The sequence below is a fragment of the Mugil cephalus genome, chromosome 1, assembly GCF_022458985.1.
Source record: "Mugil cephalus isolate CIBA_MC_2020 chromosome 1, CIBA_Mcephalus_1.1, whole genome shotgun sequence".
Classification (NCBI taxonomy): domain Eukaryota; kingdom Metazoa; phylum Chordata; class Actinopteri; order Mugiliformes; family Mugilidae; genus Mugil; species Mugil cephalus.
Genome location: NC_061770.1, coordinates 49426442 through 49453117, shown reverse-complemented (window position 1 = coordinate 49453117; position 26676 = coordinate 49426442). Strand labels below are relative to the sequence as shown.

Below are 26676 nucleotides of genomic sequence, written 5' to 3'. Positions count from 1 at the left end.
AGGGGTTACTTTTACTTACTAATGATGAGGTTTACCTCATTAACTGAACATTACAAACATCTGACATTGCACCATATGCAAAAAATAAAATAAAATAACAGGCCCCTTTTCAAATTATCAATGTGACACCAATACATTGAAAGCTACTCTTGTATATATTTGCGCACGTTTTCATCTTTTTGGCTGCGACAGCTATCTGTGAATGGTATCCTTTAATATCCAGGCTGCTCCACGAACCTGATGTATTCTGCAAAACACTGCCGTAACTAAGCCTTTCCTGCACAATTTCTTCAAGACCACTCTCTGGACGCCTCACTTCTGTCGATCTGATGCCAGGGCGAAAAATCTTTATTTTATGCAAATGGAGAAAAGGCAGCAGTCTCCTCACCAGCCTGAAGGTCAGCCAGTCTGAGTGACAGTGGGTAAAGTCTCCATCGATCTCTTTGGGTAGCTGCTGCTTGTCTATATACTGCTGAAGGACCCCTGTACCTCGCACAACATGGACCTGGACAGAAGAAGAAAAACTAAAGTGTTAGGGGGGGAAGAAAAAAAACGATATGTCAGGAAATCGTGTGGGAGCCATAAAGTGCTTTGGTGTTAGGAAATGTGTTTATTGAATATTACGTAACAAAGATGACATTTTGTTGCCTCAGTTAAAAATAAATAAATCCTTTTTGATTCTGAAGGCCTTGTCTTCAGCTTTATTAAAAACAAACCACTCTCAATCATTTATTCAGTTATGAGCAGACACCGCAGAAATGAGCTGTGAAACGTGAGGTGAAGATTCAGATCCAGCGACTGTTAACATCTTTTAGGCAGAAGTTCCCTTTAATGTGTAAAGTTGTGCTGCTGCCACGTCCAAATGCAAACCACATGGCCCGAAGAATTTTATCTTGCGTGCCTCAAGGAAAGATCTCTGCTGATCAGTGCAAGGCAAGATGCTGTATTAGCAGTAAAAAAGGGAGCCTGTTGGTGTGCCAAATGTATGGAAATCAGGTTTATTAGATTCTAGCACAACGTTAAGTCGTACTCAAGCTAAGCACATCTGACACTGACGGTAATTCACCAGAAACAGACACAAATTTCCTCTTTCTCTGTTTGCATTTCATGTAAGAACTGCTGTCCTGGTTATTATGATAACAGGAGATGGGATTTCAGGAACTTTCACTAATGCTTTCCCACACACTTCATCACATGGCTTCGACGTGTTTTTATAAGTTCCATGTGGGTGTTCTACCTGATTTCATATTTAAACTCGCAAACTCGGAAAAATGAAAGCAGCCGAACCCAAAAGAAGCTAACAACGTAGCAGTGACTCACCTCTGCTCCCTCCAAAGTCTGAGGAAGGGACTCCTGCTGCTCTTCCACCAAAACCAGAACAGATCCAAGGCCGCCAGGAGCTAACACCTGGAGCACACACACATAACAACAAAAAGTCACATGCTCTTACTACCACATCTGCAGGCAAATTAGAGCACGCAGGCAAACATTTAGCGCATTTAGCTAAACGTCATTTTTGTTTTTTCTGTCTCACCTGGAACAGTTTAAGTGCAGAGATGCAGAGAGCGGAGAGGGGAGAACGTCTGCTGTCCATTAATACCGTGAGACCTTTTTCTTTGGCAGCAGGCCTGATGAGGGTGGATGCACGGTTTAAAAAAAAAAATAGCAAACTGGAGTTCAAATATATTGTTTCAAAATGACACACTATGGCTATTATAACAGTAGCAATTAGAGCCTTTATACAAAATGATTTCAAAGTTAAAACAAATAATAGAACTTTTAAGACAGTAGTTTGTGGCTCATTTATATATAATCATATAATTTCCTCCCCAAGCTTTTGTTCAGACTTGCTATGAGCATCAGACAAATGCTTATTGTGCCAGACAAACTGGCGAGCTCAGAGATGCTCATTAATTGACTTTGAATCAGTTTGCTCCTGGCATATGCTGCCTTTTCCAAACCCCACCTTATGCTGCATTTGGCAAAGTCAGCAAAAAAAAAAAAAATACTCAGATATAGTAATCACACATTTAAACAGGTTTGCACATGAGAAGATTCTCTTTACCGAGTGATTCTGTGGTAGCAGGCAAGGATGTGGGCCATGTCTTCCGCACAGAAACCCTCCTCTGATGAATCTGTCTCTGAGAAAACCAGCGCACGGCCCAACCTGTCCACTGTACCTGTGGTCAGGTAGCATCAAGTTGAAATCAAAAACCCGAAAGAAACATTACAGAATGTTGAGATCACAACCAAACCACTTCCTTTAGTTTTTAAAAGTTCTTGCCCTGTTAGTGTTATTTGCTTCAATTTGAGAAATACTGGTCTCATAAACTTTTGGGGGAATTGCAAGCAGGAAGTATACAGTGGGTTACCATGGAGTCGGTTAATATTAGCCCACAGTTGTAAACAAAGAGAAGACTAAAAATTTCCACCATGAAAAGTCATGCCAAATTATCTTCCCATTTCCCATTCTAGTCTATGTTTAGACAAAACATACTGCCTTATGTTGTGGATTTCCTCAATGTGAAATCTTTGAATGTTTTATTGCTCATATTTGGCTGAGAAATGAGAGACAAGATCTGATGTGTAGAGAACTACATACTAGACCAACTACAGGTACTGGACGTCAACAAACTTATGAGTAATGCCAATGTCTGTGGAAAAGTTCTAAGTGGAAAAGTTCTGAGCAGACAACTCTCCTGACTTTCCTAACAAAAAATCCAACAATTCCCCAAAAGAAGCTTGCCTGTCAACTTGAGTTTCCCTGACTGAAGAAGGTCTGCATCCAGTTCTCTCAGCAGGACAGGCGGTTTCGTTGTAAGACCATTTTGTTCGTTGCTTGGACATGTCTCTGCAGACCCAGCCTCCTCATTAGAGTGGTTAAAGAGGGATGTGTCTGACTCGCCATTGCACACAGGTAAAGTTTCAGCTTCTGTCTCTGTTGAGAGATAGCAAGAGTCTAAGGAAAAGCCTCAGCATTATTTAGTCACTGAAGGATCTAATGTTCATGCATATTATTTCCCTCTGACCTGTACTGCTTTTCTTTGTGTTCTCTGTCCCCTTATTTGTGGCAGTGGACCCTCCATCGGGTTCATCTGCCTGTTGAGTTTGCTCTGACTGGTTCTCCTCAGTGATTGGCAGCTCTGTGGGAGCGGAGCGAGTGGTGGGGCTTGGCTGTGGAGATTTCCCATGCATTTTGGAGCCCTTCTGGTTTGAACGGCCAGCAGACCTAGCCCTCCCTTTGGCCCCCTTTCCCTTCCTTTTTCTCCTACACACAAAACAAAGAAAGATCTTAATGAGGAACAGCAAAGAGTTAATATTTAGACATATGTTCAGGAGGTGTCTTTTGTATCATTTCGTTCCACAGCATGCTTACATTTGAACAACTTGTGCTTTGTGCACAGAATTGCGCTTAAGTGTTATCAATATGTACTTTCATAAGGAAGTGTGAAAAAAGAAAATAAATAAGATGAAAGAATGCCAAGTATCCTATGAAATACCCACCTTGGTGCTCTGAATCCTGCTGTCTTAACTTCTTTTCCTCTGGGACACACCCTGTCTCCCACCTTTCCTTCATCTTGTACATCTGCGACCTTTGGGTTAGACACACTCTTCAGCTTAGAGCCACTATTTGTAATTTCCCCACTTTCGGAAATTCCATGGAATGGTCTCTCTGGTGCATCTGATGTTGGGGTGGTAGCATCACTGTCTCCGCTCAGTGGTTTATCAGTATCCTCAAAAACCGAGTCTGAATGAGATCCATGATCTGAGTGGCCTTCTACAACATGCCCAGTGTCGTGGTTTGCTTGGTCATGGATTTCATTCGTAACTGAACTGTTACTGCTCTTAGAGTCTTTACTTTTGTGGTTGTCTCTGCATGGGAGGGTGAGGCCATTGCTATCTCTCTCCCTGCCCACACCGGGCCTCCTCTCCTTGAATGGCCCATCAAAATAAAGCCGGTGGCTTTCAAGGCCCTCAGAGTCTCTGCTTATTTTATCTCCTTCATCAGAGTCGTGGACTGAGGAGGAGTAAGACCGCCTCCCTCTGTCAGGCTCAGCAGCTCCTGGCAGAGGCCTTGGTGATACCACTTCACCCTTGGGGGTCACCACATCTCCCTTGGTGCCAAGAAAAGCCCGAAAGCTTCCTGACCTTTCCATTTTCCCATATCCCCAAGCTTTACCCTTGCGAAGCTTGATGGCCTTCCCTCTCCTGCACAGAGGTAAAGTCTTGGTTTTACAGATCCCATGCATCTCTAGGTACCTCTGCCTTGGGTCAACCCCTCCATCAGGACCCCCTCTGGGTTCCAAAAGCTCCACATAATCCCCGTCAAGATGAGTATGCCTAGCTGTGCGCCCAAGACCATCTTCACTGCGCCTCCGTCGAGGCAGTGCAGGGTCAGAGTCTAAGCCATCTGGTGGCAAATCATCATCATCTTCCTCATCCCAGGACCAGGAATCCAGTTCCCCAGAGGATGAGCCACCCCAACCCCCAAGGCTGCTGCCCCCCTCACTGGGCAGGCGATTGGATATGAGGTCTTCATGGTTGGGCATCAGGCCTAGCTCTTCAGAAGGGTCGTGAATGAATTTTGGATAAACAACCTCTTTCCATGGAAGTCTAGCCACACCATCACATGTACTGACCAGACATGTGTCAAGTCCTCCTCCAACTGTGTAAAGATAAGATGTGGATTTAATTAATATGAGGGTATACATTGAGGAAACAAGGTCACCCTGATTTATTAAAAACAAGACTCCAAGTGAAAAATATGATTATAAATCTCTTCCTAGCTTAATCGAAACCCTAGCTTCTAAAGCTTACTGGTTTGCTTGAAATGATCATGTTTTGTTGAGAGTTCCATCTCTGTACCTTCTCTCTTGTGTCCACGTTCTTTGTTGACACTGTGCAGCCACTCAGAGGTGAACACAAGTGGATGCTGTGACTCAGGCACCAAGATCTCCTGAACAGTGCGTCCTCCAGGGGCCAGACATTTCAGCGCCAGTCTGGGGCACCGAGTGGAGAAAGGCACCACTTGCAGGTAGAAGTCATTACTGCGTAGAAGCCTCCAGTCCAGTGTGGAGAGTTGGACAACCACTTTCTCGCCCAGGCAAAGAGGCCAGCCAGAGTGAAGGAACAAGCAACCCAGGTACTGAGACTGAGACAAGAACAAAGAAAGAGGTGCAGTGTTATAACTTGATAATAAAGTCCTTTATCTGTAATTCTTTAAGTTGTGAAATGCCCTCACTGCCCATTAGAATTCCAGACCTTTATCGTCACCCCTTTCCAAAAACAGGTAAGGGGTTACTGAACAATTGTGCTCTTCCATTCACAAACCACAGCCCACGTGACTCAGATTCAGTCTGTCTGTTTGGTTCAGTTATTCAGATGAGTTGAATTTCTAGAACCGATACTACACGAGTCAACACTTTTCACCAGCTCAATGGGCCTGAAGCCAGTGCTATGCACAATTGTCAGACGTGTGACTCATTCAGTGTTTTCTAAAGTGTAAAACCGCTTAGCTAGCATGACACAATGAGAAGACTCTAGATAGCTGCAGACCCAGTGTGAGTCAGACATGAACTTGCAGATGGCCAGCTCTTCACGACAACCAGCAACTGTTAAAACATATCTTATAAAACATAGCTAAAAACATATTCTTCATTGGTGAAAGCTGCACCAGTTAGCTCTTAAACACAGAAAATCTATTTCATTTATTCAAGAGCTATATAAATTTAGCTAGAGCAGTCAAGGCCTCCTGTGGTGTCTTGCGCTCCTTTAATCAATTGTTCTATTTAGGTAATACGGCTTAATCCAAGCATCATTCCTACCTTAATCAATGTGTGTCAGATCTATAGCCCCTCTGTCGAAGTCTGAAGTATAAAAGTCATCCAGAGCCTCTTGCTAGTTTTTCCCAGTCACGTCTAATCGACTGCTCCCTCCCGTCTCCATGCCCTCCAGACTCACGAGACGTGATCAAATTAAATTCCTTACTCAACCTCTCCTACATATTTTCTACCTCCGTGTCTTTTATTTAGTTTCCTCCCCTTAAGCCTCCCTTCTGTCTCTGTACTTGTACTTATTATTTCGCTGTGTAGTACTAAATGTCTCATATCTGTCAGGGTGGATGTAGGAATTAAAAAACGTGTGTGACTTTTTCTGTCTTAAAAAGTTTGTCTGTTTTGAGTCAGTCCACATTCTGTAACTCTCTGTGTCCTCTGGCCCTCCTCCCTCCGCCTACATCTCCCTCAATGTACCCCAGTGTTTGCGCCCTCTGCCCACCTCCCATTTCTCAAAAATTCCTCAATCAGTCTACTATAGTCTGCGACCTCCAGCATCTCTTTTTTTTTTTTTTTTTTGGATGCACGCGCATGCAAGCACGGTGAATGAAAGCCATGTTCATTCTCCATTCTCTCCTTCGACACCCACTGCTTTCGCTGATGCTCTTTCTCTCACAGCAGTAACACACTCAACATATGGAAGGAATTATTGTCATGACTCACAGTCTAACTCCCGTCCCAGGCAGCTCCACTCAGCGACAATGAAAACATAGTTTGCTCTCAGTCCCTGTGCATGTGTGTGTGTGTGTGTGTGTGTGTGTGTGTGTGTGTGTGTGTGTGTGTGTGTGTGTGTGTGTGTGTGTGTGTGCAAGCCTAGGGAAACTGTAGAGCTAAATACGAAAAACGTTCCTAGCTTCTAAACTTGAACTAAACAGTGAGTGTTGTTGGTCTTTGTTCACGTCCTAGGAAGTAAAATAGAAGGGATCCTGTTCTAAGACGTGAGTTAAGAACATGTTGCATCTTATTTGTTTTTTCTTTTATTTCGTCCTTAAGAGTGATGTATATGTGAGATTTTGGACATCACAACCTCTTCATTGATGCTTTGTTTCACTGTGTTCTACCTCTGCCTATTCTGTGGAGCTTCTAAAGCAGGAAACCACATCTTTTATCCGTGGGTCACAGCAGCTGGGAAAATCTCAAATTTCACCAGACACTTTCACTAATTTTACTGGCCAGCGAACCTTCAAGAACAGACTCAACCCTCCACAATGTAGTTAGTAACCGGCAAAGGGTTGTGCATGTGAAGTGTCAAATTCCACATGCTTTAAACTTTGTCTTTGCATTTGACTGTTCACGTCACCAGACAATGACTTACATGACGTGACTTACTTTGATGGATTTGACTGCTGTGAGAAAAATCTTTAAATGTGGAAACGTAAAACATAGAGATCCAGCAGGTCTAATGTGTAACCCTAACCCTAACCCTTCCATTGGTTTGTAGTTACTTACACAGTAACCTTTAAGATCCCTGATAAACAGTGTCTGCAGTAACCTGTCTGGACTTGTGCTTAAGTACTCAAGACTCTGCAACAGTGGACATAAAATCAAACTTTTATTGAGTTTACTTGAGGTTTTCCTTGACAGGAACGGAGACTTAACATGGACAGTAACAATGCACGTTTTCCTTACTTTTGTGCATCTTGTAAAGGAATCCTAAATGTTGAACATAAAAGAAGTTATGGTGCCGTGTGAACATTGTCTTTTGCCTTGAACTGAGTTTAGGACAAGACTTGACGTCAGTCTTGTTCCATTGTCTTGAAAGTGAAGTCTAGTTAAAACGTGACACGAAATCTTGAACATGAAACTTGACATGGATTTGTCTGAATTGATTTGATTATTGTATCCTCACTTGGACATTCCCTGTAGTTCTTGAGTGGCACAAGTAACTTGGATTTGCCATAAGATGTTTTTTATACCAAAAACTTGAATTACAACAGGACTTGAACAAGTTGCTCACTCAACGTAAAGGCACTTCTACCAGAACACACATGAAAATGACTAGAGAAGCCTTTTCACCAAAATAATCAAGAGGCTAACCGTTGACAGATTTTTCACTCCACACATCTTGCATGTGACAGCTGATTCTGCTTCTGATTATGCAGCTATGTGTGTGTTCTCATCTCGAGTGTGTCTGCAGCTTGTAACTCACACAGGCATGCTGCTGGAGTTTGTGCAGGAGGTGCTTGGCAGGTACAAAGTAGTCCAGGAGGTAGCGAAGACTGTCGTGCTGATAGGTCGACTCCAGGACTGAGAAGACCTGGGCAAGTAATGAGATATCGGAGGAAAACACTTGGGTGACTGCTACTGTGTGCAGTGCATTAGATGAATAGACAATTAAGCCTTTCATCTTCAGAATCCTAGCTTCTCACATATTACAAGCAGTCTTTGCTTCAGCTAGAGCTTTGTGCATTTCTGAGTGTATCCAATGGATTTTGAAAGGGTTTCATTTGCCCATGAGTGGAAGAATTTTTTCAGCTCAGACTCAGCAGTGTTGGTGATTTTCTTGATTGCATGCTATCAAGAAAATCAGCAACGCTGCTTAATTCTATGCTCCCTTGTTTAATCGGACAGATTTTTGCAGCGACAAAGACAACAGACTCAAACCTACATGGCAACTTCTCTTAGTCCACTAGGGAAACCAAGCACTAACAGCAACTTAAACTGTGGCACACAGTAATGCTACGTGATGTTAAGTTCCCAGAGTGCACCTGTAAGAAACTGAACAGTTTTGCCTACTATTTTTTTTTCTAACAATAAACGTAAAGTCAGAAATAGTGTGCACTTTTTGGCCTCTAGCTGTACTTGGCATCTCAGGAAGGCAACGTTAGCTGTCCATGACATTCCTTACGTATCATAAAAACAGGTATGCGTGCTTGTGAGGTCTACCTGGGAAAGGAGGGGAGGTGCCGTGCTCTCAAAAGGAGGATAGAGGGATGAGAGCGCCCCCTGCACACAGTCCTCCATGGCCTCGGAACCCTGAGAAAAAAAGAAAGAGATGGACACAAAAGATGGAAAGAAAGGGTTAAGCTATAACCGGACACCGAGTAAACCCTGAAGACTGTGTTTGTGTCCAACAGCCGGCTTCTCTCTCTCGCTTTTTGCTCACACACACACACACACACACACACACACACACACACACACACACAAATATACACGCATAGGCTACTTTCAGCTTCCTGTTGTATGGTCTGGGGAGTGTCAAACATTTCCTCCAAGACCTAGTGAATGTAAGAACCCCCAGAACAAAAGAGTCTAGAAACCACTACACCGTATTAACTCCCTAATATAACCCCTCCTCAAAACATACACACACATCCATGCGTGCACAGCTGCATGTATGCTCTCACCCATAGTGCACAGGCCAGCGAGGTGGAGGGTGACAGAGCAGAGCACGCAACACATACAGTGTTTATTTTTCTACATGGCCCGTTGGCATGGCAACGTGCAACTTTTTTTCTCTTTCTCTCTTCCAACCTCTCTCTTTCTCTATCCCTCCCCTCACATTTCCTCCCCATCTGTTTCTCTCACTCTTTCCCTCCGTTTCATCCTCATCCCTTCTCCCTCTCTCTCTCTCTCTTTCAAACCCTACCTTCTTTGTTTCACCTCCATCCGACTCTCTCCGAATGTCATCTGACAACAATTACGCTGGGATTCTCTTCAACAGTTTGCGTATTGTGCAGAGTAAGTACAGGGGACAGGCCGAAAGCAACGGGTTAAAAAAAAAAAAAAAAAGGGAAGAAAGAAAGGGAGAACAGAGTGTACGGAAAAAGAGAAGTGCAGCGCTAGTAGAGAGTGCCAGGATAGAATGAGCTGGTGGTGGTGGTGATGTGTGGGGGCTTTTATGGAAGAAGACCTAGGTTCAACAGTATTTGGGAATTATTTTTTGGGTTTGTTTTTGTGTACAGTGGGGTGCTGTGGTGAGCCACAGACGAGGACAGAATGAGTATTAAACACAGGAAAGTATTTAAGAAGAACTGCAGTGTTTCTGTGTGTCTTGCACAACCTACTGTGGAAATGGCAAAACAAATCCAACAAATTCAGAGCAAGGCAAAAGCAATTGTCAGCTCCTGTTGGCAATTGTTTTTGACCCAAGTCTGAAAGAAAGGTGTCTTTGTAGGCAGGGCTACAAGGAGAAAGTTCAGGTAACCATAGTAGTTTGTTTAAGTAAACAGGTCACATCAGATGTGCAGTATAACTCTGGTTGCAGACCTGCTTTGCTGCACCTTTGCTGACAGGAGATGTTTAATACCTACTATCTTGGCTGGGAAACACATTTCTCCCTTAAGCACAGTCCTTATGGCATCCACAGTAGACTGGCACTGGACACTTTTCCATATTAACAGAGAACTTATTGTGGAGTAACGCTTTCAAACTTGTTGCTGCTGAACACAGTTCCATTTTCCAGAGGCACTATAGCACTCAAAGGTTAGTTCTTCGACCATCAGTGTAGAAAACCACTAAATGAGGCCCTCTTTTGGAAACCACATGTAAATTATCCAACTAAAAAGACCCGTTTTAATCTTTCTAACATTTTGTCAGTTGGTTAGCATTTCGGATTCTTCCGGTATTTAACCTATGTAAAGGTCATTTAGTTGAAATAAGGCAGTTCATAATAACGGTTCACCTCTCGGCAGCACTGTGCCACCGAAATACATTTACTTAATGTTCTCAGTGCTCTGGAGGTTTTTATTTTTCTGCAAAACTAACAGAAAGACAAAGGACAGCAATAAAATTCACCTACATGTTCTCTTTATAGTCTCTGTATAACTATAGCCTGTGTTGCAGTCATAATAGTCTGTGTAAAGGTTTCTGTTTTCAGGAGGAGCTGTGTGGAGCTGGACCAGCTTGTAATAGGTGTAATGGTGGTAAAGAGGCTCAGACAGCCTTCTGGCTCGCTGACAGAACATATTGAGCCTAGTAAAAGCACAGCAGGGGGTTTGGGGGGGTTGCAAGGCGAGCCAGCAGGAACTTCCTCTTTGACTAAAGCCCTTTAAAAGCATCCCGCAAGACTTGAGTTAATTCAGCACTAAATTAAAGGACAGACTAAAAACACGACAAAGGCCACTCTCTCATTGTTGTCATTTTGTTTTGTTTTCTCAGAGATAGTTTATGCATTATCCGACCGACTGTAAATACCTGGAAAGAAGTGATTAGTCTTTGCAAAGCTTCCCTACTTTGAATATTCTCTGATAGATTCAAACGGGATCATTGCTGTAATTTGAGTCCATGTAGCTCAACACAGTAACATGTAGCAGGTAAATCAGACACATCACAGTGTGCAATGTACCACTTGTAAAGAATCACTTGGTTCCAGTGTTGGTAGAAAGACATCAGATGTTGCCTTGTATGTAGAGGAACCCGGCAATGGGATTCTCATGAGATAACGGGAGCAGGAGATGGTGTGTCAGTCCATCTTGCCAGGGTTTAAGCCATGTGTTTGCTGCTGATCCACAGAGGTATGACCAAACGGCGTCTTGTGAGGAACTACTGGCAGCTATGTCTGTGTTTGAGTGGATTATATGCAGACATTTTCCTTACCCAATGGCAACAATTGTCTACCGACATGCTGACTAGCATGCTAGCTTTTAATGCTCCTCGGACTGCTACATCGTATTGTTTGTTGATCTGGTTAGTATTTTTTCAAAGTGCTCGCTCTTTCCAAACTGTTTCCAAGGACAACTTCCCAGATGTTTCTGTTTAACAAACATTTACTTTTTTTGCACTTAGCAGCATCACATAGTTTATTCCTACTCTTACCAGCACTTGTGTTCATGCTGAAACCGACAGACCAGCTGAACTCACTGTAGCTTACTCTGTGACAAGCCAGCTAGCCTGCAACAATATTTAGTTTGGAAGCGTAATGCACAACTGTACGCCACCAGCGAATTGTCCTCCATTTATTTCACCATTGACTTTCTTTGTGTCCACATGCCAGTGCACACAATTTTCAACAGGATATACCACTGTTAACATCCAAAAGAATGGAATTTCTTTATGGAAACACAATCGCTTGAATGCACCGGAAATAGTGTCCGAATGAGGGAGGAAAAGATAGATGCTGCTTTACTGATAAACTACCAGTACTGAGAAATCTGAGTAATGTGTATGGCATGTGTTGTCTGGCTAAAAGTCTGACTTTAGAATCACATTAACCCACCTTTAGCTGTTTGTCCAGAGGCCCATAATGTACATATGTGTGAAACAAAGCAGCACTGATGAAATCTGTAAATTAAATTCCTCAAGACAGACAGAGTCTCTCATGTAAAACCTGGCGCCTCTGCTTTAAGAGACTACAGGTGTAATTCAGTTATGCTTCATTCGGGCATGCATTCATGTTACTTTAGACAAACCTGCCCGTATTCTCTAAAGCCATGCAATGAAGCTGAAATGAAGCCTTGCTTTTATGTGATGCAGCTGCAGCTAGGAATTATCTGTACACGCATTATCTCCAAATAAAATCAAAAAGGAAGAGGAATGCTATGGAACAGACCTTAGTTAGGAGTTTGATAAGAAGCATGACATTTCATTTTAGACGTGCTAAAAATAGCTTTCACTATCATCATGAGCTTTTGCTGCACTGTACACAAGTACTCTTTAAGGCTGTGACACTCTGAGCTGATGACTGGCTGTGTATGTGACCCCAGGTTTTGCAGTGCGTCCTCCCGTTTCACCTATACCTCAAACACAGTTGGCAGTTTTTAAGATGATTCCCCATGTCAAATTGAAATTGAATTCAGATTTTGCAGAGTGTGCCATCGTTCAGCGTTACTTTTTCCAGTTGTCAGGCGATTGTAGACCAACTTGATTCAAGAGATTCTGACCTTCCCTAGCGTTTCCGTTATACCCCTTTTGAATGAAGATTTCACCCTACAGCAAACTGTTTTGTAAGTTTTTGGTCCTCGCACAAGTGATATGATGCAGTGTCTCAGTCGGCATTCATTGCTAGTGGCTCAGTAGACTTTTTTTTTTGCATTCTCTCTCGGTTAACCCTGTAGAATTGAACGGATCGCGGGCGACCCATTAACGCTTACAGTTTTTGAATTACCGTAACTCACAACAGTTTGCGCTATTGACAAACTTCAAGGTGTGGGTAAACACTGGGAAGTTGTGCTTCTGTCTGGAAAACCTTCATGACATCTCAAGGGTATAACTAACTCCTTCAAATAACTCTCTCTTCCCGCCTACCGCAGCCAACAGTAGCGGTGCGTCATCATTACCGTAATGGCAGCTTTTTTTCCAGAAAGTGCAACTTCCCAGTGTTTAGCCACATTTGGTGAGTTACGGTAATTCAAATACCACAAGCTTTTTTTATCCACAGGCACGTGTTTAGGTCTTAAAGGGTTAAGGGAGTACTAACAAAACACTGGAAGTTACCCAAGTGGTGCAACTGAACCTATACGAAAAACCACAAAACAAAAAGTATGTGTTCAAAAGCCCTGCAACAAAAAGGTAGTAAATCACTTTTATTGTGTATTTTTTTTTTTTTTTTTTTTGCCTGCCAATTTATTTGGCTATATATAATTTTCACATGGGCAGCAACTGCAAACACAAGTTTCCTGTCTTCAAAACTACCGGTCACAAACCGGTGAGTGACATCTTACTCACGTCGTCCTGTTATTTGGAGACTAAGTCACAGGAAAAGCGTCTAAGTGGGTTCCTACAGCACACACTGTCAGTGAGAACAATCAGAACAGCGTGCATGGGTGTGTATCCTCATGTTTGTGTGATGAATATGGACAGACAGTACAGAATTGTGGTTTGTCAGTCTTGCGTCAGATTTCCTGTCTTTCTCTGCTGTACGGAGAATGAACTGGAAAAACGCAGGTCGAAACTGATGCTTGGCAAAGGAAGAACAATGGACAGATATGGGGAGAGGAATAGAGAAGAATAAAGGGAATAGGGCAAAAAATAAACCTGAGAAGTGGAACATGCTCAAACGCTTGAACTACTCGGTTTAGCTTATTGAAATTTGAGCTAGTTGAGAACTAGGCCGAAGAAAGAGACAGACTGAAAGAGAGACAGTGAGAAAGCCAGACAGATTTACAGAGAGCGAGGGTTCAGACAGAGAGAGGAAAAGAGAAAAGAGAGGAGGAGGAGGCTGACCAGCGGGAGAGATCGATGGGAAACAAGAGCAGCAGCAACCATGATAGAAACCAGATGTACGCGAAGGACAGACACAGAAAGGAAGAGCGATAGAGCAGAGAGGAGTTTGGAGAATGGAGGGGTGATAGAAGATGACATGATTAGGAGAAAAACACAGAAAGATGCTGACAGAGAGAGAAGGAACAGAAAAGAAGGAGGAGGTGAAGAAAGGAGATGGGGAAAACAAGGTCGGAAAACAAAGGGATGGAAAGATGAAGAGGAAGGAAAGGGGGAGGCCTAACACTGATTTCCTTTCTTAAATCAGCCTGGGTAATCTAGTTTGACCTATAGTAGGTCAAACAGCTTGTTTTATGCATGCGTGGAGTCAAGGCTGGTGAGATCTCACATAACTCTGTCTGTATATACTGAAGCATATCCAATGAGGAATTTGAGACATGGGTATGGCAGTTTCTCACACTTATTGCTGTTATTTGTGTTCCTATAGTGTGACACTTTGCAAATTAATCACTCCACGGCGTACTGACATCAACCTGGAGTAACTGCTTTTTGACAATTCTGTGCAGATGTCCGCAGTTTACTGAGTGGAGCTTGGGTGAGTGGAAAGGTCAAATTTGTCGAACTTCGAACCAGTCAGACCTTTGTGGGCCCAGCTAGTCCGCGCTGACCTCAGCTAGAACTGAAATATGGACAGAAAACTAATTAGCCTTTTTGTCTGTCTGAATTCCTGTCTGAACTTGGCTTCATGTCAAAAATACTGCCTTCATAACATCCTCACTGGAATTCATATACCAATTTGGTTATGAAAACATTGCTTGGAGCATCTCTAGCACTGTAGCAGCACCATGGTGACTTTCACTTTTACAGTTCAAGATCAACTCTAGCAAAACGTTAGCTTGCTGACTTAGCTGTTCAATTACCTGTGTGTTCAGCAACGCGATGTAAGTTAACTTCTGTAGTCCTGTTAGTTCTGTTCCTGACCTCATTCTGTTTGAACGAGGCAGTCAAACTTAATCTATAACTCAAAATACAGGTATCCAAGTCTATTCAATAAATTTGATGCGAGTAAGTTAACCAGTCGTTATTTTAACATGTCCTTAAAATATTCACATTTGTTTAATAATGATAACTTATTTACTTATGAATAACTTATTTAGGCTAACATTAGTTGGTTCTTCTAGCTAACTTAGTAACAGGTCATAATGTCAACCGGGCGCTGGCCTTGACAGAAAGGCTGTCAAAATATGACGTAGGTGTGTTAGCCCATGGACTGTTCCAAAGTTAGTCAGTAGTGCCATGGTGTAGGCTCGAACACTAAAGTTGGTCTTGACTACGCCAACTCTGGAAAGGTGAAACCATGAATTCCCCTGTAAACCACAGTGGATGATAGGAATAACAACATCATAAATCATAAAAGTTCTGCTAACGATACATTTTGTTTAACCGGTGTACATTTCTTAGCCTGTTGCATCTTTTGCTTTTATGTTTTCCCCCAGTATTAACACCCCACTTGTTTCGGATTTGATCTTTTTAATCAACTTCTGAGGGACCTGTCATTAGCTGTTTAATGCTCTTCTTTGTTTACAAGCTAGTTGTGCTGATAACATCCAATGAGGCAAACTCCACTTAAGTAAAACTAGACTAAACAAACACAAATCAACTTGTGGCTGTGAAACCAAAACAGTGAGCTAAAAGTTGCTAAAGATGCAGATTATATGAACATTTTTTGAGGGCCTATCATTAATTCAAGTAAATCTAAATAAAAATCCATCAGCTTCAACTTTAGCAAGACTATGTTATCAAATGAAAAGTGGCCATCCTGGATCTGAATGAACTGCACGTGCCACAGGCTGTGGACAGTCAGAGGAAACTCAGTTCAAGAAAGACTCCTATGATTGACATCGTGATTCTGATCCCGTCTGGCTCACTATCTCTACCTGCCTGGACCTTAAGACAAACACAGAAAACTGTTTGCTCTCACTTTCTTCACAGTCTTTTTGGGTCACTAGCCAGAAGACTTAAGTTTCATAATCAGAGCATGCCAGACAGAGGCAATGGAAATACCCTCTGCCACATATACTTGGCAAAGGGGCGCTGCTGTGTTAGTGTTGAACTGTATGTCTCTGTGTATGTGCACAACTGTTTGCTGATGCATTTTAACACCCTTGTGTGTATGTATGAACGCGCACAATCACAGCTCTTGTGCTAGGTTTTTCCTTTTCAAACACACGTTGGGTTGCTTGTTTGTTCACTCTTTCCCAGCGAGGTTAAATTCATTTCTCTGCACGAATGTCTTTGCTGGGATTCTTGTGGACCCATCTGTTAGTGTTTTCCATTTTAAACTTTCCCAACTTGGGCGCAGGGGTCGATGAAACTGTGCAGCACATGTTCTTCCGTCCCTGAAGTCCATGCCATCTCTTGTTCTCCTTTTTCTCCGTTTCCCTCTCTCTTTCCCCTTTTTTCTCCCAGGTCCAATGTGGAAAATGCGGCATCACCGAAACCGCCGCTGCTGCTGCCATCCAAGTCTCCTAAAATAAAAAGTAACCCTACCCTCCTCTTTTATTCTGCTCCTTCCCTCTCCAGCTCTCCCCTTCTCTCTGCTTTTTTTCTCTTCCTCCTCCGTGCCAAACTGCTCCACCCTCCACAAAACACAGAAGCGAGAGCACGATTCCAAATCTCGCTTTGTCAATCTTCTTCTTCTCTTAAATTTAATTTACGTTCACACATATTTGCATGTGCCTGCTGTCTCCCGGTCTCTCTGCCCCCGTGTGTCACTGATCAGACCATAAGTGGGTGGGGATGGTAAACAAAATCCCAAGAGATGCAACAGAGGGCTCTTATGCTTTAGAGACTCCCTCGCTCCCTCTGTAAGCCAACCACAAAAATCACCAGCGTCACACGGCTTAAATCATGTCTTTATAATTTAGTGCCGCTGGGATTTTTACATCTCCGGAAGAGTGCTGACTAAACATATTCCAAAATCAAGTGCAACCCTTTGTTAGATGTGAATGATTAAAGTCAAAAAGTATAGAAAAGAGAGTGGAGGCGACAAGTGTGTTTAAACTCTACATCAAGTACGTTCAAATCTTAAAGTTGTACTTTAAAGTAAATTTAAGTCAGACAAGACTGATCAACAACACAAACCCCTATGACATCAGCCGTGAAGGACTTAAAAATAAAATACAGAAGCACATCACTTCCTTGAAGAAGTTTTGTAATGTGTTGTGACGCCATCGAAAGCCTGACAAAGTCTTCGCCGTTAGAAAAGTTAAGAGTCTCTTAAGCATTTTCCAGACAAATATAGCATGAAAAGTGGGGACTTACCATGACTTCAGTCAGGAATTCCTACATAGTCCTCAACTCCTTTCCTGGATTCGTTTCCTCTCTGCATTCTCTGTAAAACTTTCTCCCCTCACTCAGTCTCCATGACCTCTTTAATGTGATCCCCTTCAAATTCTCCCCTTTCTGAGAGTTCAGTGTGTTAAATGTGGTCCTCCTCTCTTCCCCTTCCACACTCTCTGCTGTGTTTCCCAGGCTGGGAATGTCCAAGCTGTATGTTTTTTCCCCTCCTCTCTCTCGGTCTGCCCGGCAGTCCCACACACTCACTCCCACCTCCTCCCCGCCTCCCCTCTCCTCCCCCCTTACACCTAACAAGAGCCCCACAGTCCCTCTCCGCTCTCAAACTTTCCATTTTTTCCCTCCCAGTGTAACTTAAATGAATAGACAATGAAAAACCGTTACCCCACCCAGTCATAACTGAAAAGAACCCTCTGATGTTTTATTGTTAGGCCATTGGTGAACGTGCCTCTGCTTTGTTGTCAGTGGAAGATAATTAAGTCGATTCCTAATAAAGCTTTAACTTGACAAAAATAGTCATTAAAAGTTCTAAAACTGCTCAGTCTCCTATTTTACATGGATCACATTAAAGAGCTCCCAGAATGTTCGGAGACTTGAAAGATATATATATATATATAGGCGAGATATCTTGGTGTGTGTCCTACATTTCCCATGGTGCAAACCAGTAACATCTTTCATTTGACCTAAATATGTCTTTCACACTCAAATACACGTCATGTTTACAATGGAAAAAGATAATCAGTCAAACTCAGTAACTGTGTAGAAAGATGGCACCATCCTCATCAACCATAGGTTTTCTATCCAGTGGTTTTGAAGCTCAGCATGGTGGCTTCGCTGGTCACCATCTTGGTAGTGCCCTGTTATGCCTCATTCTTGGCTAAAAGCTAATTGAAAATGGTAGACTGTAAGAGGAGCTGAGGTCAGGAGGTCACACTTCAGCAGACAGCTAATGACCTGTGTGGGGCGTGCCACTCAAATTAGCCACGCCTTAATTATGCAAAACCCTTGATATGACTCAAACAGGTTAGTTTTATAACAAAATCTCCCCTGTACAGTTGTCATGAACAGGAAAATTGGCTGTAGTGGCCAAAACTATTTTTTGTACCAGGCTGTAAACATTTCAACTGTAAAGTTTGACTTTTTAACAGGGAAGTCTATGGGGTCTGACGTACTTTTGGAGCCAAACTCAAGGTGGTCATCAGTAGAATAGCAGTTTTAGCAGTTTTTTTTTTGTGCCCAGGTGTTGCTGTTTATCTGATGCTTGTCAACTTTAAAATAAAGCAATATTGCCATATGTTTGTAAACAAATCTGTGCTTTCACCATGTTGCAGTGCCCTCTAGTGGCCAAATAGATAAGGAATGCAGCTTTAAGCCTCAAGTGGTCATTTGAGGAACTTCCACCTTGGCTTAATTTTAAACTTTAAGCCCCATCCACATTTAAAAGTAAATGGCAGTTAGCATATTTGAATGAAAACGCATATTTTAGAGGACATACACTGTTGACTGATGGAACTATATTCACCGACCACTACACTGTCAGGGGATGAAGTGTGGGCTGTCTTCATCAAGTGAAGCCTCTCCAACAAAGATATTACACGAAGTAAGTGTAGCCACTGTGGAGTTTAACGTAGTAAATGTAACTTCTGCTTGGACATGCCTGGAACACGCAAGTAATGTTGCGTCAGTTCGCGGTTAGCATTAGCATTGATGTGTAATAAGAATCCCCTAAATAATGATAAACTTTACATAATTTGTCAAATCGTCCATCCAGTGAACATGACTTTAGTCCATACGAACACACAGGGGCTGTCCTTATCAAGTGAACCCTTTCCAACAACGATATTACGAGAAGTAAGTGGAACCACTGTGGAAGGTAACGTTGCATTTGCTATGCTGCGGTTAGCATTAGCATTAACATGTAACTTAGAGTTGAAGATGGACTTTTACAAAAATACATAGATGAAATCACATTATATGTTTGAGTTCCCTGATGCTGGGATGACTGCTTTTACTGCTGAAACTGCTGCAAACAGTAAAAGGAACTGTCAACTTGAAACATCCAAAACATATACAGTAGTTCAACAGCGCCCCTGTGTGCTTTGTGTGTGATAGTACACATGATGGAGAAGGGGATGAGGAAAATAAAGCTTGGTGTACTGTTAGGACTAAGTTCACTTAATCAGGTTATTAGTTAACTGTGTAAAATAATAAAAATAAAGTACTGAAGTATTAAAATAATAAATAAAATAAATAAAAGCATAATTAATAGAGGAAAATACTTAAAATACTTCCTGCTTGAATCTCTTACCTTTTTTTTTTTTTTTTTTTACTAAGAAATATATACAACATATATATACAGATGCTTTCTGTTGTGCTGAGATTTCTTAGTTTGTTGGAACTGGGTCCCAAAAAAAAATAAATAAATAAATAATAATAATAACTTGATTGAAGGAAACAGTTTCAGTTGTTGGTAAAAGAAGTCATTCCAGTATCACTTGGCAGAAACTAGCAAGTAGAACAAGCATAACCGGGTAAATCACCCATGAGCCCTACCACAGACGTTTAGGTGTGTCTGTCTTGAACTCTGTTTAGATAACACTCTTTTGTCAATACCAATGCTGTGGTCACACTTTTCAACTCACACCTGACACCTTCAGCAGTGGCATAACGCCGCCACACCCAGTGCACCATATCATTGAGAGGTCTGGTGTGTCACACATAACAGTTCTCTGCCCTTGGCAAAATTGAGGCTCTCCATTTATTCTGTTGTGTTAATAAGTTTATTCTGATTCTAATGATTAAACATTACAATGGGAAGAGAAGGTGACAACATAGATAATAACTCACTCCTACATCAGATGTTTAAGCACTACCAGTAAAAAAAAGTCTGTTATGTTATATGTTTTTTTTTTTTTTTTTTACTACTTTCTACATTGTAGATACATACTGAAGGCATCAAATATATGAAGACAGATATATGGAATTATGTAGCAAAGAAAAGAAATGTTAAATAACTGAATACATTTTATACTTTATATTCCTCAAAGTAGCCACCTTCACTCAGGTGTGCCTTGTCAGGGTTCACTTGTGGAATTTCTTGCCTTGTTATTTCTTAATGGGGTTGGTAGTCAGGTTGGTACACAGCTGACGCCCTATTTGACAACTGTTAGAGTTCATATTATGCCAAGAACCAATCGGCTAAGTAAAGAGAAAGGATAATCCATCATTACTTTAAGGACTGAAGGTCTGTCATTCTGGAAAATGCAGAATGACAGACCTTCAGTCACTTGTCCCTAAGTGAACTCGCAAAAAACCATCAAGTGCTGCGACAAAACTGGCTTATGTGAGGATCGCACCAGGAGAGGAAGACCAAGAGTCACCTCTGCTGCTAAGGATAAAGTCATCCTAGTCTCCAGCATCAGAAATTGCAAGTTAACAACACCTCAGATTAGAGCCCAGATAAATGCGTCACAGATTTCAGACACACCTCTACATCAACTGTTCAGAGGAGGCTGCTCGAATCAGGCGTTTATGGTCGAATAGCTGAAACCAATACTGAGGAAAAACAACAAGCAATGAACAAAATGAATGAATGGACATTACACCAGTGGAAATCTATGTTTTGTTCTGATGAATCAGAATTAGAAATTTTTAGTTCCAATCGCTGTGTCTTTGTGCAATGGATGGTCTCTACATGCATGGTTACCACCGTGAAGCATGGAGGAGGAGGTGTGATGGTGTGGGGGTGATTTGCTGGTGACACTGTTTGGGACGTATTCACACATGAAGACGCACTCAACCAACCAGTGACCGGTTTGAGTTTAGTTGGTCCAGCATTTTATTTATCAACAGGACAATGACCTCCAGGCTGTGTGAGAGCTATGACCAGGCAGGAGAGTGTTGGAGTGCTGTACCAGATGACCTGACCTCCACAGTCACCTGATCTAAAGAGTTAAGGCAAAAGAGCCAACAAGTGCTCTTCAAGACTGTTAGAAAACAATTTCAGGTGACCACCTCTTTATTTCACACTTTTTTCTACAATTTAAATAGTCAGGAAAATAAAAAATACCCATTCAATGAGAAGGTTGTCCTAACCTTTGACTGGTAGCGTATGTGAAGCAGTTTGTCTTTAGTCGATTCATTAATAGACCTGAATCCCCAAGGTCTATCACATATTACAGAACCAGCTGAAGTCATATATACGACGTATAAATCTTATAGACACATCTTATACCTTCTAAAGAAAAGGTTCACACATCTGTATAGTTACAATTACAAGTACAGTTACTGTTTGTTATTTTGAACATAAAGTATGAATGAAGAGTGTTTTAAGTCGCTGGTACACATTTCTATAAGTCCAGCTTCCACAGAAACACAAACAGAGATGATTCAAATCTCTATTTCTACCTTAAAGATATATCCCAACATGCACTCCTCATCTCTGCTATGGATTACTCCTGGTGCTGTAGAAGTAAACTCTTGGCGGGTCTTCTTCAGCAGGACCTGAATGGGAACACAATGAGCCGGATGAAGGAATTGAGGCCATCTGCAATACACGTACACAATTCACAGTAGAGAATGCTTGATGTAGGCCCAACCTGACTCGCAGATGAAGTTGAGGAGCCCCTCACAGGGCTGGTCGCCCCAGAGGAAGTGCTGCTCACTGGCCATGGCTCCGCAGCGGTTGGAGTAATAGTAAGGGGCGAAACCTTTGGTGAAATTCATAGACTCTCCAGACATCCAGAACCAGTTGTTCTTCATTACGGATCTGGCAAAAAGAGTTTTGAGCAGTTTTAAACACACTTTGGGTATTTATATATGTTTTAAAGCTACAACTACTTTTTTTTTGCACTGCTGTATAACCTGTTTTATCCCTAATGTGCCTTATTGTTCCATATTCCTCATATAAGCCCCTTTTGTCTTATTCGCAGACACCTGCATTTTTATTTATTTTTTACTTTTAACAGATGTATTTTATATCTTGCTTTCCTTGTTTTATCTTTCACCTCGGGTCTGAAAGAACTGTCACTTTTCTCTTTAAGTCCTACACACGTAGCACCATCAGCTTTTTATTTTAAGTTTCATGTGAGCCGTTTTTTTAAGTTTTATCTTTAAGATGTCAAGTGTCACTTTAATTTCAATTTCAACTCAATTATTGAGTCTGCAGAATATTAAAAATATAGTTTAATAAATCTGGTCTCTCTCCCAGGCACTCAAGTTGCAGTTAAAAGTCAAACCGTTTGAAACTGTAAAAAACAAAATCAAAAAATATATTCACAATCCAGTTCTCAGCACCACTGAACCACCTTAAGACTTCCTTATTAAATTTGCTGCAGGAAATTGATTAAATGACTGTAAACAACAGAGTGCTTGGTACGTGCCAGAGAAGGTTTTGTCATACCGTGTGGCCTCGGTGGAAGCTGTTAGCAAAGCATTTGTCTGCATTTGGCTGCGATGCAAATGAGAGCAAAGCCTTTAACCTGAAGACCCTGTTTAAATACAGGGATTTGCAAAATTCAAAATTTTACGCAATTGCTGTGAGTGGAGAGAGAGCAGGACAAGGCACATGTTCTCTTGATGTACTGCACAGGATTGAACCCCCATCATGAGCCCTAGGGATTCTTAGACATTTGACAAACCCGCACATTTATGGAAGGCTGCATGTGTAAAACGGCAAATCACTATAAAGGACTTCCTACTGTTAAGAAACCCAAACTGAAAGAGACACAGACAAACTGAAACAATATGGCTTCAATGTTTGTTGTCACTTGGTGTCTCTTTCTGGTCGTGTTTTCAGATTATTTATTCATTTATTTATTCTTTTAAATTGTGTCCATTCTGAATCCCTCCTCTATTGTGTCTCTTTGTGTTTGTTTCTTAGCAGCCATTCATGAATTTGCATTTCTTTGTAGTTGTTTCTTTGGTTGGTTCCATTCTGAGTCACTTTGTAGTGGCCGTGTGGTCTGTGCCCTAAAAATCACCACAAAAAGACACCACATTGTTGAGGTGTCTTTTTGTGGTGATTTTTTTTTTATTTAGTTGTTTCTCCTTTTGGCTCTATTTAGGCTCGTGTTGCATCTCTTTATAGTATTTTCTGAACTTCCCAGTTGACTTACCGTGCCTTTTCCATGCCATTAGCCTCTTATGTGTGAGTGCACGTTAGGAATGTGTCTTTGTTTACTTTGATGTAACTTCAAGAATGCTTATTAGAGTTGCCATTGTGTAATTGTTAAAAACCACATTTGTACCTGCGCAGACCCAACCAGACATAATTGGTGAGGGGGAAAGGAATGCGTCCCAGCAGCTGCTCCACCTCGCTCTGCTCCTGCTGGCTGTGAAGGCTCAACAGGTCCCAGTGGTATCGTCTGCAGTAGAACAGAGCATCAGACCAACAAAGCCTCTTCCCAACCACCGTCACTGTCCTGCCGCTCAGCAGCATGTTCACCGTGTCAGGAATGTTGGTAGGAGGAGGATAGATGATGGTGTCTGGGACAGGAAAGAGAAAGATTTAATCTTGACCTCCAGCACAGACTCCTTTTTTTGTTTTGCTTTTTTTTTTTTTTTTTTTAAAACCTGCTTGTCTTGAAATGTTAGTTTCTGTTCCAAAGTGAAAGGTAACAGCCGTGGCATTCAACTTAATAAGCCAAGATCATACCTGCCCAAGAAGCATACACCTCCACTTCACACACTGTCAATGCCTGATCAAGTCTCGGAAGGAAGACATTAACATAGCGACCTTTCATTTCGTTACAATGGAACGTGTACGTTGATGTTGCATTTGATGGTGAGACAACAGCACATCTAACAGAAAAAGACAAACTCAATAAAACAGGAATTTGCTTTAATTCACCAGTGATTATATCTCAGCTTTACTAATAGCCATTATTCAGTTCTGTGCGGTAGCCTTGCATTACTAATTTTTTACAGACTGCTGGATATGAATCCTCACCTGGGGTTTTTGTTTCCATTTTTCTCTAGCGAGCCCCCGATCATGATCTGTGCCCCCATAAGGCTTTCTGCACAACATCCCTGTTTGCTGATAATGGTGACAGCACTGACCCGGTACAGATACCACAAGTCCACTCTCCACCAGGGATAAGGCTGTTGCAAAGTGCAGCATCCATCACAATCAAATCCGCTTCCACACTCGTTGTCAGCCTCCCCAGAACAGTACGATGACTGCGCTTTGTGTCTGTATAAGGCCATGTTTTTAAGGATGTACACTGAAAGGGACAAAAAGAACGAACAGCTGTGAATCAGTATCGGGATGTTGTTGTTTTGCGAGAGTCAAGCTTGATCTGTATACCTGCTGGGGTACCATAAACTTCCACTTCGCACAGGGTGAGCGTCTTATTCTGTCCGGGAATGATCACGTTCACATAGCGACCCTCGATGCTGCCTCCATCACACTGGAATGTGTAGGTTTTACCCGCTCTGATGTGGGAGATTGTAGCACATCTGACAGTGGAATAGTAGCAGAGGAGAAGTGAATCTTGAGGATTGGGCTGGCTAATGTCCCTGGTAATGGAGAATATATACTGAACGTTGCAAGATCTGAGGTCTTCTCATTACCTTGGGTTGGTGTTTCCATTGTTGGTAAGCGAGTTCCCTATTCGGATCTCGGCTCCATCCAGTCTTTCGGCACAGCAGTCTCCTCTGTTTGTGATTTTTACTGACCTGATGACAAATGTCTGTTGCAGGTCCACCCTCCACCAGGGATCAGTCTCACCTTCAATGGTGTGGCTACAGAACCCATTGCTATAGTACGAGTTCCGTCTGCCATCAATGGCTTTGAAGGCAGCAGCGAATGACAGCGTTGACGACTGGGTGGCATCACCTTTGAGAGCCACGTTGGATAAAGGGTGTGCTTGGAACAAAACAATACATTATTTTGGTTGGCATGCCATTGATACAATAGGGATTTAAGTGCATATACTTAAATTGCGTGTCACTGTTCAACTGATTTGAACCATTCATGCCTCAGACTGAGGAGTCTGTAAACTGCTTATCTACAACATATAGACTGACATGTCCTTACTGTAGTTTGCAAAGTACACTTCAACTTCGCAAAGACTCAGTATCTTTTCATTTCCTGGAAGAAACACGGTGACGTAGCGTCCCTCTGTGGCCCTACAAGAAAAGTAGAGTGTGCGCCCTCTCGGGATGCTGGATATCACCGCACACCTGCGTGAGAAGGAATTATTAACAAGAAGATTTCATAACACAAAATGATTGTAACAGTCTCCATACAAGTAGCCTCACCTAACGCCTCTGGTGTCGTTGGCGTCCGCTGACTTTGAAATCCAGATTTCCGATCCGTTCACATTGTTTTCGTATTCATCTCTGTTGGTGATCATCACAGCGGTGATACTGTACACGTCCTGCAGGTCCACTCTCCACCAGGGATCTGATTCTTCGTCGGTGAGTGTGCAAGAGCCGTTTTGCAAACTCGGGTTTCTATCCCCATCCACTGCATTGCTAGCAGCGCCCAAGGAGCCGTTTTGTGAGGACTGGATGGCTATTTGGTTCAGTGCCACATTCTGGAGAAGATAACCTTATGGATGAAAAAATAATAATTAGATACGAAATGTAACAAGACACAATGTAACAAGGACAAAACACAATAAGAACACAATGCTTACCTGCCAGAGCTCCAGACACCAGCATGAGGGAAATTCCTTACGAGATTAAACAACAGAGAAATATTCAGGATATCAAGCAGCTTCATTTTTTCTTATCAACATATTTTCCAAGTCATGGAAAGAGATGTCCCCAGGATTGTCTCTGTCCATTTTAAACTGATAAGAAGTTCATCATAGTGTACCTGCACTGATAAATATTTTTGAACAATACTCAAAAAACTTTGCATTGACAAGCTAAAGCTAAAGTAAGTTAGCAAGTTACGGTAAAAGTAATGGTTAAATTTTGGCTAAGATAGTTTGGCTTACCGTTCAAGATCCAGATGTACTGGGTCCCAGTCATGGTGTTGGAAACAATCCCTATAAAAACCTTACACAAAATACAGCTGAGATTAATACACAGCAGCAAGTGGGGGGAACTGTCTCTATGGCTTTCCTCTCAGCAATGCTACTCAGATCCTGCACTACCTTATTTGTTCTGGTGCTTGACAACATGTAAATTTCCTGTCAGTGATTTTTGCATGAAGACAAGCACAACCAAATGTTCTTCTTGCAGACTAATCTTGCCATTACATATGTAACAATTAATTGCACTTTAAATCACTTAACTCTTCTTTAAGCATTACACACACATCAGTGCTTTCCTTTTCTATTTCTTCATGTGTTTTTGTGTCCCGTCGTATATTTAAATTCAGCATGGTGAAAGAATCTAAATGATTCTTGACAACATTAAGTTGTAGAAA

General features: G+C 42.0%; 2 protein-coding genes across 5 annotated transcripts in view; both read right to left on the bottom strand.

Moving 5' to 3' along the window:
• arhgef40 (Rho guanine nucleotide exchange factor (GEF) 40) overlaps window positions 1-17498 on the bottom strand; it is a 40829-nt gene extending 23331 nt beyond the window's left edge. For 3 of the 4 annotated variants that reach the window (XM_047594992.1, XM_047594983.1, XM_047594974.1), the window contains exons 1-11: window positions 17262-17498; window positions 8721-8810; window positions 7984-8091; window positions 4867-5152; window positions 3505-4666; window positions 3030-3268; window positions 2747-2938; window positions 2066-2180; window positions 1535-1628; window positions 1321-1407; window positions 389-505 (exon numbers count right to left, since the gene is read on the bottom strand). In XM_047594992.1, the coding sequence (XP_047450948.1) occupies window positions 389-505; window positions 1321-1407; window positions 1535-1628; window positions 2066-2180; window positions 2747-2938; window positions 3030-3268; window positions 3505-4666; window positions 4867-5152; window positions 7984-8091; window positions 8721-8810; window positions 17262-17264 (2493 nt within the window). In that variant the 5' untranslated portion in view covers window positions 17265-17498. The remainder of the gene's footprint in view (window positions 1-388; window positions 506-1320; window positions 1408-1534; window positions 1629-2065; window positions 2181-2746; window positions 2939-3029; window positions 3269-3504; window positions 4667-4866; window positions 5153-7983; window positions 8092-8720; window positions 8811-17261) is intronic. The other variant, XM_047595001.1, reaches the window with a different exon arrangement.
• Window positions 17499-24458: 6960 nt separating this feature from the next.
• Window positions 24459-26276, bottom strand: LOC125013729. The gene is made up of 6 exons (XM_047594656.1): window positions 26243-26276; window positions 25937-25972; window positions 25557-25848; window positions 25333-25478; window positions 24867-25161; window positions 24459-24752 (listed from the first exon to the last, which is right to left on the bottom strand). Exons 1-6 carry the CDS (start codon window positions 26274-26276, stop codon window positions 24551-24553), a joined length of 1005 nt encoding a protein of 334 aa, XP_047450612.1. The 3' UTR covers window positions 24459-24550.
• Between the last annotated feature and the right edge of the window lie 400 nt (window positions 26277-26676).